The sequence below is a fragment of the Triticum urartu genome, chromosome 7, assembly GCF_003073215.2.
Source record: "Triticum urartu cultivar G1812 chromosome 7, Tu2.1, whole genome shotgun sequence".
In the NCBI taxonomy this organism is placed as follows: Eukaryota; Viridiplantae; Streptophyta; class Magnoliopsida; order Poales; family Poaceae; genus Triticum; species Triticum urartu.
The window spans coordinates 682,468,317-682,483,758 of record NC_053028.1 but is presented as its reverse complement, the minus strand read 5'-3'; the positions used below and the strand labels follow the sequence as shown (position 1 = coordinate 682,483,758).

Genomic DNA, 15,442 nt, shown 5'->3' with positions numbered 1-15,442 from the left:
ACCAATCTTAACTTCTCCTGCCGTGTCCATTGCGTAGCATAGATAGATGCTTCTGGCTTGGGTGGGATATGTACTCCGCCGAGTGGGCAATCATAAGCATGAAGAAAGAAAGATAAATAGCTTGGGCGCCTCCACTTGCATTGCATGGAAGAGCAGCCTTAAAGCACAAGTGAGTGAGTGAATCGATGGCAAAAGAATAACAATGAAAAAAAGACCGTCCTGAGCCTCCCAGCGGGGCACCACACCACTGGGTGGGTCCTGCCTTGATCTCTCCGTGATGTGGTTCGTAGCACGATTTTGGGTTTGATTTGATGGTCGCAACCATCTCTCTCAACCACCGTTGTTGTTGTCCTTGGGAGAAAACTGAGTGCGACCGGTGCCGTCCGGATAAGCTTTAGGCAGGCAGGTTTAGACGTGGGTTTCTGTCGTCGTCTTCGTCTTGAGGTGGCGTCGCTGTCCATGGGTCCGGTTGGGTTGGAATATGCTGACAGTTTAAAGGCCTCAGCGATGCCATGAGCCGGAATTCCTGCTCCGTTATCGGTTACTTTCTGAACTGAACGCATGCCATTTTGTATTCCGAATTGGAAGCTCTGATCCCCTTTGCCCCAATGGTAGGTTGGATACTTGAGTGTGTGTGTACTACTTGGGCGTGCTGTGTGCGAAAATGGATGCACAGTAATTTAGCAGTAGGTGGAGGTCTTGCTTGGTGTTCACTGGCCGCACGTACGCTGTCCAGAACAGAATCCTTTGCGATAAAGAATGCCAGGTTGCCACCGACGATCCTAGCTAACCTGCAAGCAAGCAAATGGATCTGCGCGCACCTGCCTGGCCGGGCACGACGATCCCGTGCCCTTCTTTAATGCCCTGCGGCCAGCAGAGCCGCCGCACTTACTATATAATCCATGGGGCATGGTGTACGTACGCACCATCCTCGTCGTCAGCCACGGCGCTGTGGGTGGCCGTGTGGCGTGTACAGTGTCACCACACCCATGGCTGGACGAACAAGTTGCACTGCGGTGGCAATATGTTTAGGCCGGCCCAACCCACTGAAATGGCCCCTGCTTTTGATTTGCTTTCTCCGGGCTCTCCTCTTGTCTAGCATGGCCAACATCCTGGCCCCTGCTAATGTAAACCACTAACCACTTATGGGTACGCCGTGCCTCTCCCTTGCCAAGTTAATTAGTGCCGTTGAATGAATAAAACGCTGTCCATCCGGACTGTTTTTTTCTTCTGAATTTCCCTCTAGGTTTCCGAGCCCGGTCTGTCGCTGTTGATCCGGGTGTTGGTTCGCTAGACGAACTGAAAGTTTTTGAAACGATGTCTTTGCGTGAAGCTTGCACTCACATTTTCCTTCTGAACAATGTTACAGACAAGGCTGGAGCATTCATCCTCCTCAAGCAAGCGGAAGAGGACCGGGTCCGAGGAGGAGGAGCGGCGGCAAAGGAAGCCGCAGCAAGCTGGTGGCGGCTTCGAGCTCCCTGACCTCAACATTCCGGCGCAGGATGTCGCCGATGCACCAGCGGCGGTTCCCTGATGGCTCGGGAACTCAGTCCATCTCCGGTGGTGGCGCCTGACGGCTTACCTGACAAGTTCATTAACCGTGTATAGGGGAGGAAGCTGAATCTGGGGCTGGAAGGCCTGTTCTCTGATCGTGCCTGCTGGCAGGGAGGCAGAGGAACCGGTCTTGTTACCTTAGCTTTTTTTTCTTCTTCTTTCGTTTAGTTTTGACTGTGCGTTTTAAGGTAGGTTGCGAGCACAGTTTACAGGGTAATCGCGAGGGTGCGATCTCCGATAAAAAAACGGGTAAATCGCCCGAGAGGATTACAGAGGAAGATGAAATGTTTACCAGTTTTTAAGATGAAAAAAGGCAGGGTAACGCAAAGCACTTGGATAGGAGCTTAAAAAAATATACGTAAATATTCTTAATGTATCGATTTTGTTTAGCGCCTCCACTTCCAACGCGACGGTGCAATATTAGACAAGGTGCACCGATGGACTCGAGGTTGCACATACACAACGGACGCGCATACACAACAGACAGAAATATCCATTCTCCCAACCACATCAGATCCTGTCTTGCAGTGCAAGCCAAATGAAGAATTTCCAGCGAGGAGGCGCCCAGGCCTTCCAGAACGAAGTTTGAAAACTTGACCGTGTTCTTCCCAGAAACTGCATCCGGTATGCAGAGGCCGCGCTATAGGAGCCCGGGCTGGAGAGCTTCCAAAGGATCTTATCTGGCACCTCGAGCCGTAAGGGCAGGACGGATGATCTAAGCAAGGCCCACAGCCGCTGGAAAATCCACCAGCATCACGTTAGTCAGGTTGTTGTATCTAATATCCCCAAGCCACTTGTTGTTTAGCAATGCGTCCTTAACTGATCTTCCCTTCCCCTGGAGTGATCATACCTCGCCGGTGCAATAAGCCACATTGGGAGGCGTGGAGCTAGGTGGACTCCACGAAGCAACCAATCTCCCCATTGCCAATTGTCACCGACGTAGCCGCCGCAAAGAGAACTCTGTCTTGCTGATCACACGGTAGGTCAGGCGCCCCCTCCACTAGGGCTTGTTGGGACAAGCTAGGGGGGGGGGGGGGGGGGGGGGGGGGGGGGGGGGGGGGGTGAGGAGACGGGAGTTGGAGGACTCCTCCCGTAGGTTGGTGCAAGGGGGAGCTCCTCTCCAAGTCGGCCTCCCCCTCTCCCTCTACCTATATATATACTCAAAGGGGGCGTGCCCCTAGATACACAAGTCCCTTTTGTTCCGGGTGGCCCCTTCTTTGTAGTTCATCTAGTTCTTCGATCTAGATTCATTTCTCTCTAGTCCTCATAACAGAAAAGCCGTTTGTGGTTCTCTTCCTCCCTCCTCTAGTTCTCCGGCGACGTCAAGCTCTGGACGTCAAAGCGCTATTGCATCGTGAGTCCCGTACGTGTGCAATCCGTAGAGAGGTTGTGCTTTCGGTCTTCGGTCCGATGGATCGTCTGTGAACAGTATGTGGGATTTCATCAATGATCTACACCAGCACTTCTTCCGCTGCAACTCGAAGTTGCTAACGATCCGAGCTAAGCTCTATATGCATCTTCATAGTGATGTGGGATATTGATTGTAGGGTGATTTTCCTGTTTTCTACTATGTTTCCCAACACGCGCGTGCAGACGGTGCGGGCCAGAGTTGACGGGCCAGTGCGTAGGGTCGAGAGGCTAAACATGACCCGCTCCTGACGGCTTCGTCTGGTGGCGGGTGGTACGTCTGGCCTCAGGTGGTGGGTGTGTTGGGTGTTGGTGGCGGCGGCGGCGATGTGGCCCAGATATGCTATCCGGTGGCACCTGCCGGCATCACCTCGCTCGGGCTGCTCTAGGAGAAACCCTAGATCTGGGTCTCCCTAATCAGAAAATGATGGAACCTTCGGTGTCATTCTCCTTCCAGGGGTATTGTTATGGAGCAGGTGCTTGCAGGAGGGGCCAAGAGGTGGTGCGGTGTGGCTTCTACCTCGTCGGCGGGTCTCAACGTTGGACATGTGTTGATAAACGCATGCAAGGTGTTGGTGTTGTCTGGCATCGACGACAGTTAGGCCTGGCAAGGTCAATGTGATGATCTCTCCTGAAGTTCGGACGGTGAAATATGACAACGGTGGATTCCGGAGCGTGTGCATGCAGTGCGCGCTGATGGTCTGATAGACCGGTCGATGCTCTTGGTTTGCTGTGGGGCAGCATGGTAAAGCCACCGGATTAGATGGTGCGCATTGGTACGAGATCAAGGCACATCATCAGACTAACGGGTGTAGCGGCATCAATAGCGAGGAAGGTGGCTCTGGGGTGATTTCATGTATTTGTTTTGTCAGACTCTGTTGAATAATATAGTCCGTCCGTTTCATAATGTAGCGTATTTTTTTTTAAATCAAACCTCACAAACTTTGACCAAGCTTAAGGAGAAAATGTTTACATCTAGGATGCCAAACATATATCATTAGATTCATCATACGATGTAGTTTCATATTTATATTTTTGGTATTGTATATATACATATTTTTCTCTACGAACCTGGTCAAAGTTCATAAAGTCTGAAAGTGTGCAGCGCTTTATAGTTACACGAGAAGATTGACACCCCTGGGGTCAAGATCCAGGTCCGAAAATGCTCCACATTTGTGCAGGGTTTGAGCTTGTACTTGATTAAAGTTTCCGTATATGCAGGGATTTGTAACCTTGAGTTTTACTTACCACTCGAAGATCACATTGTCACGTTTATGTATTCTACACAAGTCTTCTCCGAGAAGATTTAACGGACTCAAGTGGAACTTCATGTGTGTCACTGGCACTTAAGCGCCGCTGGGCAGATTCAACAAGAGAGCATCAACAGCTCACCTAACGTACTGTGTTTGTTTGTTTGTTTGTTTGTTTACAGGAACCAAGTAGCACGCCTGAAACTTGAGCTACATTGGTAGTTTGGTACACAAGAAGAAGCGGGCGGTGAAACCTCGAACTAGACAAAAGAAAAATGTTTATCAGCTAAGGTAATGAGACCGGTCAGACTTCACTCCTCTTCTTCCCTGGCAGCACGCCACGCACGGTAAGAGATCGACCGCTTTCCTCCCCTATACACGGTTAATAAACTTGTCAGGTTAGCCGTCAGGCGCCGCCACCGGAGACGGCCTGGTTCCGGTCCGGAGCCGTCACGGAGCCGCCGCCGGTGCGTCGGCGACGACATCCTGCGCCGAAAAGTTGAGGTCCGGGAGCGCGAAGCCGCCACCGGCTTGCTGCGGCTTCATTTGTCGCCGCTCCTCCTGTTGGGAGCCGATCCCCTTCCGCTTGCCCGAGGACGAATGCTCAAGCCTTGTCTGCAGGTCAGAAGGAAAAGTTAGTACGTAGTACTCCCTTCATTCTTAAATACTTATCTTTCTAGACATTTCAACAAGTGACTATATACGGAGCAAAATAAGTGAATCTACACTTTAAAATATGTCTACATACATCCGTATGTAGTAGTCATTTAAAATGCCTAGAAAGACAAATATTTAGGAAAGGGGGAGTACAAGCTAAGCAACACACACAACCAGCAGTTGAAATTCAGGTAGCAAATCGAACCCGGATCAATAAGGACCACTGTGATGAAGCGCGTAATGTACGAATCACTAGTTATATTAGCAGGTCGAACATGTTGGCCATCACAGCGCTGGCTGGAAAAAGCAAACCCCCTGACCGTGGAATGATAGACAAGAGGAGAGCAGGGACAAAGCAAACACAAGCAGGGACCATTTCAGTGGGTTGGGCCGGCCAAAATATATTGCCACCACAGTGCAACTTGTTCACCTACGTGTGTGGTGACACTGTACAGACCACACGGCCACACACTAGAGGCCAGCCGTACCGGCCAGATGAGACCTGGGTGGCAGGCAGCCGTGGCTGAGACGAGGATGGTGGTACGTACACCATGCATCTTCGACTATAGTAATGGCGGCAGCGCTGCTGCAGGCATTAAAGAAGGGCACGGGATCGTCGTGCCCGGCCGGGTAGGTGCGCGCAGATCCATTTAGGTCCAGGATTCGGCTTGCCTGCTCCCTTCTCATGCTTTTATCGTGCTCTCACTTCATTCTACGGTTGTCTTTTTTTTTCTTTCTAATCTAATCATCTTTCCCTGATTTCAAGGGGATGGGGCCGGACCTTATTTTTTCCAATCAAATTAAGCCATGTATGCGGGAGCACGGATGGGCACACGCCGAGAGCAGGCAAGTCTCGTTCCATCCAGTCCAGCCTAAAAATGTCTTATAACGGAGCAGGAATTCTGGCTAATGGGACCGATCAGGTCTTTCAACTCGCTGTACTACGTAGGGCCGTAGGCACATCATTCTTACCCCGCCGGGCCCATGGACAGCGACGCCACCTCAAGACGAAGACGACGACAGAAACCCACGTCTAAACCTGCCTGCCTAAAGCTTATCCGGACGGCACGGGCCGCACTCAATTTTCTTCCCCAAGGAAGAAGAACAACAAGAAGGGTGGTTGAGAGGAATGCGACCATGAAATCAAAGCCACACTCCTCGACCAAACCCAAAAAATCGTACTACTAGTAGGAACCACGGCACAAATAGATTAAGCCAGGACCCACCCAGTTGTGCCCCGCTGGGAGGCTCGGGACGGTCCATAATTTCTTCTTCTTTTGCCATCGATTCATTCACTTGCGCTTTAAGGCTGCTCTACCACGCAAATGGAGGCCCCGAACCGATTTTTCTCTCTTTCTTTGTGCTTATGATTGCGCACTCTCGGGTCCCGCCCAACCTGGAGGCATCTATCTATGCTAATGCTACGGAGAAGTTAAGATTGGTATCGTGGTGCGCGTGCATGCTACTCACCTCTAGCCTGCCGTTCTCCTTTGACAGCGCCATGCAGGCCCTCTGCAGCGACTCCATCTCCTGTTCAAAAGAAAGCAAATAATAAGAATTTAGATGCAAATTTGTGTGAAATTGCCGACAGAATTTGTAGAAGGGGAAATTCAAAAAAAAGGGGGGGTTAATTACCTGGCGAAGGCCGACATTCTCTGCCGACAGGGACAGCACCATCTGCTTGACCTCCGGGAGCCTCTGCAAAAACCAAACCACAAGTTCAGCCTAGATCAAGCAAGCCAAAAAACATATGCTAATCTATGTTTCTCCTTCACCATTTCTTTATGGGCAATCTGATGCAATCGGTCATGAGTTGGGACAGGACCGGACCGACCATCCGGCGTTGATGAGGCGAGGATATTTTTGGGCAGGCAGCTTTGTTGCCTTTCTGGTCCTTTGGATACCACAAGCGCTTTTGCCCGCCTGCCTCTCCCTCTCTTCGATTCCAATGGCAGCAAGTGGTTGCACCACACGCTTTATTCCACCAGGCCAAGCTACTAAAAACAATTAAGAATGCCAGCCATTTGAACAGCCTCGCTTCTCCTACGACCGACTCCGTCTGCGTGGACTGTGCCCAACTGCTGACGCGGTATAGGCCCAATAAGGCCTCCTCTGGTTTGTAGGTCATAGGATTTCTATAGGATATAATTTACACAGGAAAATTTTTTTGAGACCCTTTGGTTTGTAGGAATGGATTCCTATTCCTATATAGGATAGGAATCAATCCTTCACATTTTAAAGGAAAAAAACATTAGCTAAGACTCAATGGAAAAATTCCTATCCTATGCATCAAATGACATCTCTTTCTCTATAGAAACTGAGATGTATGTCATCTCACTTTCTATGATTTTCCTATTCCTACAACATTTTTATCCTATGAACCAAATGCTGAAAAATGCCTGCCTAGCTATCTAAACATGCCTTTGTACTACTATACTACGACCAGCCAAACTTGCTTTCAATGTATGATAGAGACTAGAGAGCGAGTGTCGAACTTACCATCTTCTTCCGCGACCTCTGGCCGGCGATGCGGGGCAGCGGCGGCACCGGCAGGATCAATGGGCGCCGTGCTCCTCCCGCAGAGCCAACCTGCAGCACAAGAGCAATTACAAGATCAGTTGTTAGCTAGGATATGCTGCTGGTGCTGGTATAAAGAAGAAAGCGAGAGTGGAACCAACCAACGACCAGCGCAAAGAAAGCAACAGCAGAGGACACACGTTCTTTATTATCAATCAAAAAGAAAGGAAACTGGGTGAAGGCATGCAAGGAATGATGAGATGGATGAGCCAGCCGGCCAAACTAACTCCCCACCAACAATGCACCAGCCCCGCTCGTGCATGCATGCACACATTTCTACTCGCCAAATCACGTGAAACGCATTACGGTTTTGAGTTTTTGAATCGGTCCATCGGCAGTGCTCATCTGTCACCCTATCTACACACTTGGAGTTTTTAAATAAGTGAATAAATATATAGATAGAAAAATGGTTTCTCTTCGACGGGGACAATGACGTGTGGGGCCTGTGCGAGGCCATGCAGGTACGGTTTGGGAAAGCGTTAAGTGTACCGCGTGCGTCACCAACCGAAAGGCGTCGTGGGGGCTGCTGGCGCTGGCGGTACACGTGGCGGGAGGCAAGTGGCCGTGACAGGCCGTATCTAGCACCGTCGCCCCCGCCTCCGTGTCCGGCGGCACGGCCATGCATGTCCGCGACACGCCGTAGGCAGCGCGCGACGCGGGCACACGGCCTAGCCAATCGGCGGGGGCCACGTGGAGCCCTCCGACCACCAAACGCCGACGCGCCGGTTTGACGCCGAGAGTCCCAAGTCCCAACTGCCTGCCACCGCGGCGCGAGGAGAAAAATCCAAACGCACGCAAGGATAAATGACCACACTGCCCTCACGAAGGACTGTGGTTTGGGGAAAGGCGTGAAAGCTCGTGGTGAGGAGTCGGATCCCCACGCCACCGCACCAACCGCTGTGAATTGCCACGGAAGGAGCTGCATGAGTGTTGCAGGCTAGCACACGACACGTACTAGTACCGTAGAATGGAACGGAATGGCCATGGCGATAAAAAAAATAAGAAGCCATTGACATGTATTTCTACTGCGAATTAAGTAGGGGGGCGTGGTGGTTTGACATTCAGAGCTGACGCCCGTCAATTGGACTTTTGATGCGAGGACGATGGATCTGTGGAACAAGAAGCGGGGTGTCTGGAGTTCGACGGAAGAAAACATGCGAGAGAAAAGGTAACGGAAAAAGATAAAAGATGTGAGAAAAGGTCAGGCGAACAAAAAGCGGGTGAGGTGCGGAGGAAAAGCGATGTTTCATCGCCAAGTCATCCACCGTTGCCGTTGCTCTTCCCCTCCCTCTCTCGGTGGTGACCCCGTGGAGGGGTAGTTTCGTCCGTGCCAAACGAACGAACGGAAAGCACGCAAAGCAGGCAGGCAGCCAACCACGAGAAAGGAGACAGACAGGAGAAAGAATGGAGGGGAAGAAGAAAGCAGCAACTGCAGATGGGGACGCGCGCGCGCTCGCCTACGTACCTTGGCCAGGGAGGAAGAAGCTGGGGCGGCGGTGGGTGTGACCACGGCGTGCCCGCGGGCGGTGGCCAGGGGCGAGCAGAAGGCGCCGTCCTCGCCGCCGCTGGTGGACGCGCCGGAGCCGGACCCGCCGCTGTAGTCGAGCGGAGACGCGGGGCTGCCGCGGGCCCATCGCCCCTTGTTCTTGTTGGCCGCGGAGCCAGAGCGCGACGACCGCGTCCGCTTCCCCCGCGCAACCGCCGGCCAGGCCGTCTCCTCCTTCGCCGCGGCTTCGGACGACGGCGGCCCGCTGGCCTTCCAGGGCGGCGTCCACCCGGCGAGGTCGGCCGCGCGGAGCGAGCAGATGATGCCCGCCGCCTCGGCCACCGCCACAGCAACACATCCCTCGGCGTCCTCCGTCATGGCGTCCGGTGAGTGGACAGCAGAGGGAAGAAGGGAAGAGGCAGGCAGGCAGGGCGATGGGTGGGAAGGTGGACTGGAAATGAGGGGGGCGTGCGTGGAGTGGAACGGAGGCCAACCAACGCCACGCCGTGGCGTCCCTTTTAAATGGCCCGAATAATAATTAGAAGCGCGGAATGGCCGTCGGCCCCACCCCTCTCCACTCCTCTCTCCTACGGGCTGCGGCACCTACGGGACGCGCCGCGCGGGCCGCCACGTCCTCCTCCTACCCCGCGTCACTCTGGACTATAGAGGACCGACGCCGCTTACCGGTGGGGCCCCGCATGTCAGCGAAATGGACGGTATGGTGCGTCCGAACTGGCTTTCTTTCGACGCCGACGACGTGGATGGGCGCCGACCGGGCACTGTGCAGGCGAGGGGATGACCGGCGAGGTGGGACCGTGGGGTCAGTGGGTGAGGAGGGCAGGGTAAAGTCAAGGCGTAGGAGGCAAGACAGCAGCACGGCACGGGTGTGCTTGGAGGAGAAGGTGGTAGTGGAGGCCTCGCTCTTGGTTTCCGCACAGCGATCTACAAAAGCGGCTGCCGGCGGTGATCGGGGGGGAGAGGAAAGAAATGCCCAGTGGCAGTCAGAATGCGTTCCTTCCGTATAGCTCGTGCAAGCTGCTGTGCCGCCTGATTCCATTTCTTTCTTTTTTACTCATTTCCAGCACCAAAAGAGCGTCGCCTTCCGTTGCTCTCTTGTGTCCTTCGGGATGGCGCACCGAGTACATCGAACCAAATGTAATTATGCTACTAGTACCGTCTTGTTTTTCGAGGGGATACTAGTACCGTCTCATGCATGTTGTAAATCATCTTCTAGGGAGGCTGAGCAACCCATGTGTTCTCCTGCTCACCTGGGTCTGATTACGCATGTGTAATACGCTTCGGCATATTCACGATGTTTGTAAAACATCTTCTTTCTTATCCGTAAGTTTTCATCGGAGAACAAGACATGGTCATTGGTGGCGTATCTTTTATAAACACAGTACAGACATAGACGGCCATATATACACACATACACTTAATTGGTGGCGTATCTTGTGGTGGGTTGCTTGATTTTGGTCTAGCTTTTATGCGGACGATGCTACATTCTTCATCAATCCAGTGAGGGAGGATCTTATTGCTACGATGCACGGCATTCTCCGGCTATTTGGGAGTGCTTCTGGGTTGAAAACAAACATGGCAAAGTTGGTGGCCTACCCCCATTTCCTGCTTGAATATGAATATGCAACCTATATTGGCTGAGTTTGGGATTATGCTGGAGAATCTCCCATGCCAGTACTTGGGGCTATCTTCGGGAGTCAGAAAGCCAAAAAGAGTTTAGGTTCAACCTACAATCCACAAAATTGTAGGCAAATTGACTCTGAGAAAAGGTAGGTATCTTAATAGGATGGGAAGGTTGGTTTATGTCAAACTCGGTGATAACGGCAACAACTACATATTTCTTCACTGCCTTTCCACTAGACAAATGGCTTATCAAAAAAGTGGACAAGCTGCGAAGAAATTTTCTTTGGGAGGCGGGCGATGCAAATATTGATGGGAAAAGCCTGGTAAACTGAAAGCAAGTTTGCTCACTGAAAAATATGATGGTTTGGGTGTCAAGAACATTGAATGCTTCAGTCGAGCCCTAAGGATGAGATGGGAGGAGTTCCGGTGGGATGAGGCGGACAGGCCAGGGAAGGGCACAATGACACCTTGTCATGTGACAGACAAACATTTTTTCTCGAGCTGCACTAAGATTCAGCTGGGGGGCGGTCTCTCTTCCCTCGCAAAAATAAAAAAGAAAGCCATCTCTCTTTTGGAGTACAAACTTTATTTAAAAAATCAATAAAAAATCCACATCACTTGGCATGAGTGGTAAGCTATATCAAAAAATAAAGTAAAATAACCCACAACAGAGTTTTGTGTTCAGTAAAAAGAAAGAAAGAGTCCACTCTGCCGCTGTCGATCCGGGGTCCCTTGTGACAAATTTTACAGACAAGGCTGGAGCATTCTTCCTCCTCGAGCAAGCGGAAGAGGATCCGGTCTCAAGAGGAGGAGCGGCATCAAATGAATGCACAGTAAGTTGGTGAGCATTCTGGCGGATTCGTGTTCCCCGACCTCAACATTCCAGCCCAAGACATGCGCCGACGGACTAACAGTGGCTCCCTGAAGGCTCCGGTACCCAGACCATCTCCGATGGTGGTACCTGACGGCTAACCCGATAAATTTATTAACCGTGCATAGGGGAGGAAGCGAAAATCGGGATCTCTGACCGTGCGTGCTGACAGGGAAGAAGAGGTGCCGGTCTCATTACCTGAGCTGAGAAACTTTATTTTGTTTTGTTTAGTTGTGAGTTTTACCGCTGGCTTCTTCTGTACTCCCTCCATAAACTAATATAAAAGCGTTACAAACAACTTGATGAAAAGGCAGCATTTGGCAACATTGGAGCAAATTAACATGTCATACATGAAGTTTCATCTGTATACATTATGAACATTAGGAGGTACTTTGAGATTTGGATCAGGAATGACGTACGTGTTAACAGCTGAGGAGGGGCCTCACGCGGAAGGCCTTGACGGTGGTAAAAATAACGGATACACCCTTTTATAAAACATAAAAAGGGTATCCCACCTAATTTTGGTACCGTCCCCCCCATTACTTTGTAATTTCATGTAATTTCACTCTCGTAACTCCTGGTAACTCTAATTTTATCACCGTCAGATTATAGAGCATGGACGGCCCCTAAATCGCCCATCACCGTAACAGTTGTAATACATTATACATCTTTTGAAATAATTTTTTTGGTATAGATTACATACATCATGACAATGTGATCTCAGGTGGTAATAAAATCTCAAGGTTAAAACCAAGAACCGTGCACAAAAGTGGAGGGCCTTTGCAGGAAACGGGAAATGGACCAAAATAGCATATACTCCCTCCTTTTAAATATTTGTCTTTCTAGAGATTTCAAACAAGTGACTACATACAGAGGCAAAATGAGGCGAATCTAAAATTCTAAGAGATGATCTATATACATCGTTATGTGGTAATCTATTTAAAATCTCTAAAAGACAAATATTTAGTGAACGGAGGAGTATTGTTAACAACAGTTGGCTGCCGGCCATTAAACAGTTGGAACCTAAGCATCCTGCTACGATAGCATGCAGGTTCAGTGTTGTATGATGGGGTGTCATCACTGGAAGCTGAAGATAGGCCTCAGACAGGATCACAAGAGTCACAAACTCAGTGATAGCTATTCAACAGCTATCAGTGAAACACTATCCTTTTCGCAGCAAGAGAGGGGCAACAAAAACATGGAATTGTATAATAGAACATGACATGGTAAGCAAAAGCAAGAAGACAGTTTTTATGGAATCTTCCAAAAGGTCTCTTTTTTTTTTATAAAATGAAATGTCCCCAAATAAACAAAGGACACTAAAAATAAACTATAATTAAGTAAACATCATTTTTACAGTGAATGATGATGTGGAACAAGATATAGTCCTGTAACAGACTTAAATGGAATTAATAGTATAAAATTATAAATTCGGCACTGATTGATTATTTTTCTGAATAAGTTTCTATAAGAATGCATTTTTCTAGTGTTTCATCACATCTCACATCGATATGGCCTTGGTAGCTTAGCTAACCACTGCTTTGAGAAGGCATAATAGGAAAAGTGTACAATAAAACTGCTTAGCTACGGGACGCGCCGCGCGGGCCGCCACGTCCTCCTCCAGCCTCGCGTCACTCTGGACTCTAGACGACCGACGCCGCTTACCGGTGGGGTTCTGGAGGGTGGCCCCAGTGTCAGTGGCAGGACGGCGCAGCGTGTGGGGTGTGCTCGCTTTGACGCCGACCCGGTCCGACGACGACGTGGATGGGCGCCGACCGGAGACTGTGCAGGCGAGGGGATGACCGGGGAGCCCGAGGTGGGACCGTGATGGCAGTCGGTGAGGAGACTCGAGGCGTAGGACGCAAAACAGCAGCCAGCACGGGGTGTGCTTGGACTTGAAGCTTGGAGTAGGATCCGCGGTGGAAAATCCCGATCGTGAGACCTTCTTCCCGAGAGGGCACTGCCAAAAACGAATCTCAATGCAACCTGCCAATTAATCCTCTATGTTTTTCCCAATAAAAAGTCGCTAATCCTGTTCCCATACCAAATCCCGATCCCCTTTCTTCTATGACGTCCACGCTCGCTCGTCGTCGCGGCCGCCGCAAGCTCAAAAAGGTCCTGGATCCCCGTTCCTTCTCCGGCATCCACTCTTGCTAGTCACCGCCTACGAAAGCTGGCTCCGTTGCGGAAGCACCAGAGCACCAAAGCTTTTACTCCCAGCCGTTCACAACCCGGCTCCTCGCTTCCCGGCAGCCACCGGCGCTCCGTTCATGACCACCTCCTCAGCTCGGCTTCGCCGGATGTGTCCTAGCTACACGATATTGACCTGCTGGCTGCATCTCGGCAAAGTACGGCGTCGCGAGCTCTGCTACCGACGGGATTCAGCGCGCCGAGCAGGGGTGTTGTGCTTGGTGTAGAGGAGCTCACCGGTGAGGATGTGACGAGCAGCGGGGCGTTTCACGCCGGCGGGGGCGTTCGAGATGTTGAATCGTGATTTGCAAAGGGGAAAGCGAGGAAGGAGACGGCTGCTGCCTTGAGATCAGAGCGATTTTTTTTTTTACAAAAATGAGTGAGATCTATTAATAAATTCACTGAAAGTATAAAACACCTCAAATATAATAAAAAGTACATTGAGATACCAAGACTGTCAAAAACCTCTACAGCCGCTATCGCCGCTCCTTTACTGGAGCCGGCTTGACTTTGTCGATAACAACTGGGAAGTCTTCGTGTACGTGTCCTAATGACTAGCGCCCTGGAGCCGCAGTCGTCAATGTTAAATCCTTGAATAGATCTGAAACACCGTACATGAAATCTCGCCATATGATAAGAAACCCTAAATTCACCTCCCAAGGAGACGGCAGGAATTTACGCCAGAGCTCCATCGACTACGTCCTGATGGAAAAGCTCGAGGAGGAACGGAGCTCGGAAGACAAACTCGAAGAAGAAGTGCTGCCATCTGCCCCGAGCGCCGCACCTGCGAAGACTAACAAACCCTGACTTAAACTACTAACCGGAGTGGAGGCATCAGAATTCTCCTCCCGGCCACCAGAGCGGAAGGCAGAGGGGAGGTGAATCGACGGGTTCCCTGACAAGGTCTGAAAGGGAGAGTTTACCCTATGGGGTTAGGGGAGGAACAAAAGATTCATTCTCACCACTCTCGTCTTGCCAACTCTCCTGGGCTGTGCAGAGCGATATACTACAAAAGCGTATGCATCAGCGGTGGTGGCGCACTCATTGGAGCTACCATGCCGCAGGAGTCCATTACTATTCAGAAGGATATCTAATATGTCCAGATCGAACGAAACATTTCTTGAAACAAAACATAATTTAACAAAGCAGCTATCATGTTCAAATGGATCAAGCAACTATGCACACAAAAAGTATCTGTCATTGTTGTATGTGAAATGCCATATATAAAAATGTTACAATTGTCATGCATGGAAAAAATATAAAACAAAAAACATTATGTTTTAACCTAGAAGTGGCCATTGTTTCAACTAAGATGATGGCAATTTTCTTTTTGAAGAAGAACAATTGTGAAAAAGTCTCATAAAAAAGACATCTGCTATGCGATGTACAAGTAATTTGCCATGGTAAACAAAACATAATTTAACATGCTTTGACAAACAAATTTGCCATGTTACAAAAAATCCAAATAAAAATATATGATATTGTATAAGATAAAAGTTTTTTTTGGGTGTTTAGAAAGAAATTTGCCATTGCCAAAACAAAACAAATTTGCATGGTCCAAGCAATGAATTTGCCATGGTCCAAACAATAATTTTTCCATGGTCCAAACAATAAATTTGCCATGGTCAAGTTTGACATTGTCTAAAAAAAGAAATTTGACAATGGCCATAAAGTGAATTTGCCATGGCAAATGTTTTAACAACTTTGCCTTATATAAAATGTTTTTGTGCATGGCAAGAATTGTATTACTAATATGGTCAAAACTATATTGAGTGACATGGCAAAAGCTAAAATAACTTTTGCCATGGT

The 15,442-nt window shown here is 49.8% G+C and overlaps 1 protein-coding gene across 1 annotated transcript; it reads right to left on the bottom strand.

Annotated features, from left to right (window-relative positions):
- Positions 1-4,326: 4,326 nt before the first annotated feature.
- Positions 4,327-9,428, bottom strand: LOC125522667. Its single transcript, XM_048687713.1, has 5 exons — positions 8,911-9,428; positions 7,368-7,457; positions 6,504-6,566; positions 6,339-6,398; positions 4,327-4,826 (listed from the first exon to the last, which is right to left on the bottom strand). The coding sequence occupies exons 1-5, from the start codon at positions 9,307-9,309 to the stop codon at positions 4,662-4,664; spliced, it is 777 nt and encodes a 258-aa protein (XP_048543670.1). The 5' UTR covers positions 9,310-9,428; the 3' UTR covers positions 4,327-4,661.
- Positions 9,429-15,442: the final 6,014 nt, after the last annotated feature.

Coding starts and splice junctions, on each gene's coding strand:
- LOC125522667 (XM_048687713.1), bottom strand. CDS start 9,309: ATGACGGAGGACGCCGAGGGATGTGTTGCTGTGGCGGTGGCCGAGGCG. Junction 7,458..8,910: donor CTTCTTCCTCCCTGGCCAAG/GTACGTAGGCGA, acceptor CTTGTGCTGCAG/GTTGGCTCTGCGGGAGGAGC. Junction 6,567..7,367: donor AGAGGTCGCGGAAGAAGATG/GTAAGTTCGACA, acceptor TGGTTTTTGCAG/AGGCTCCCGGAGGTCAAGCA.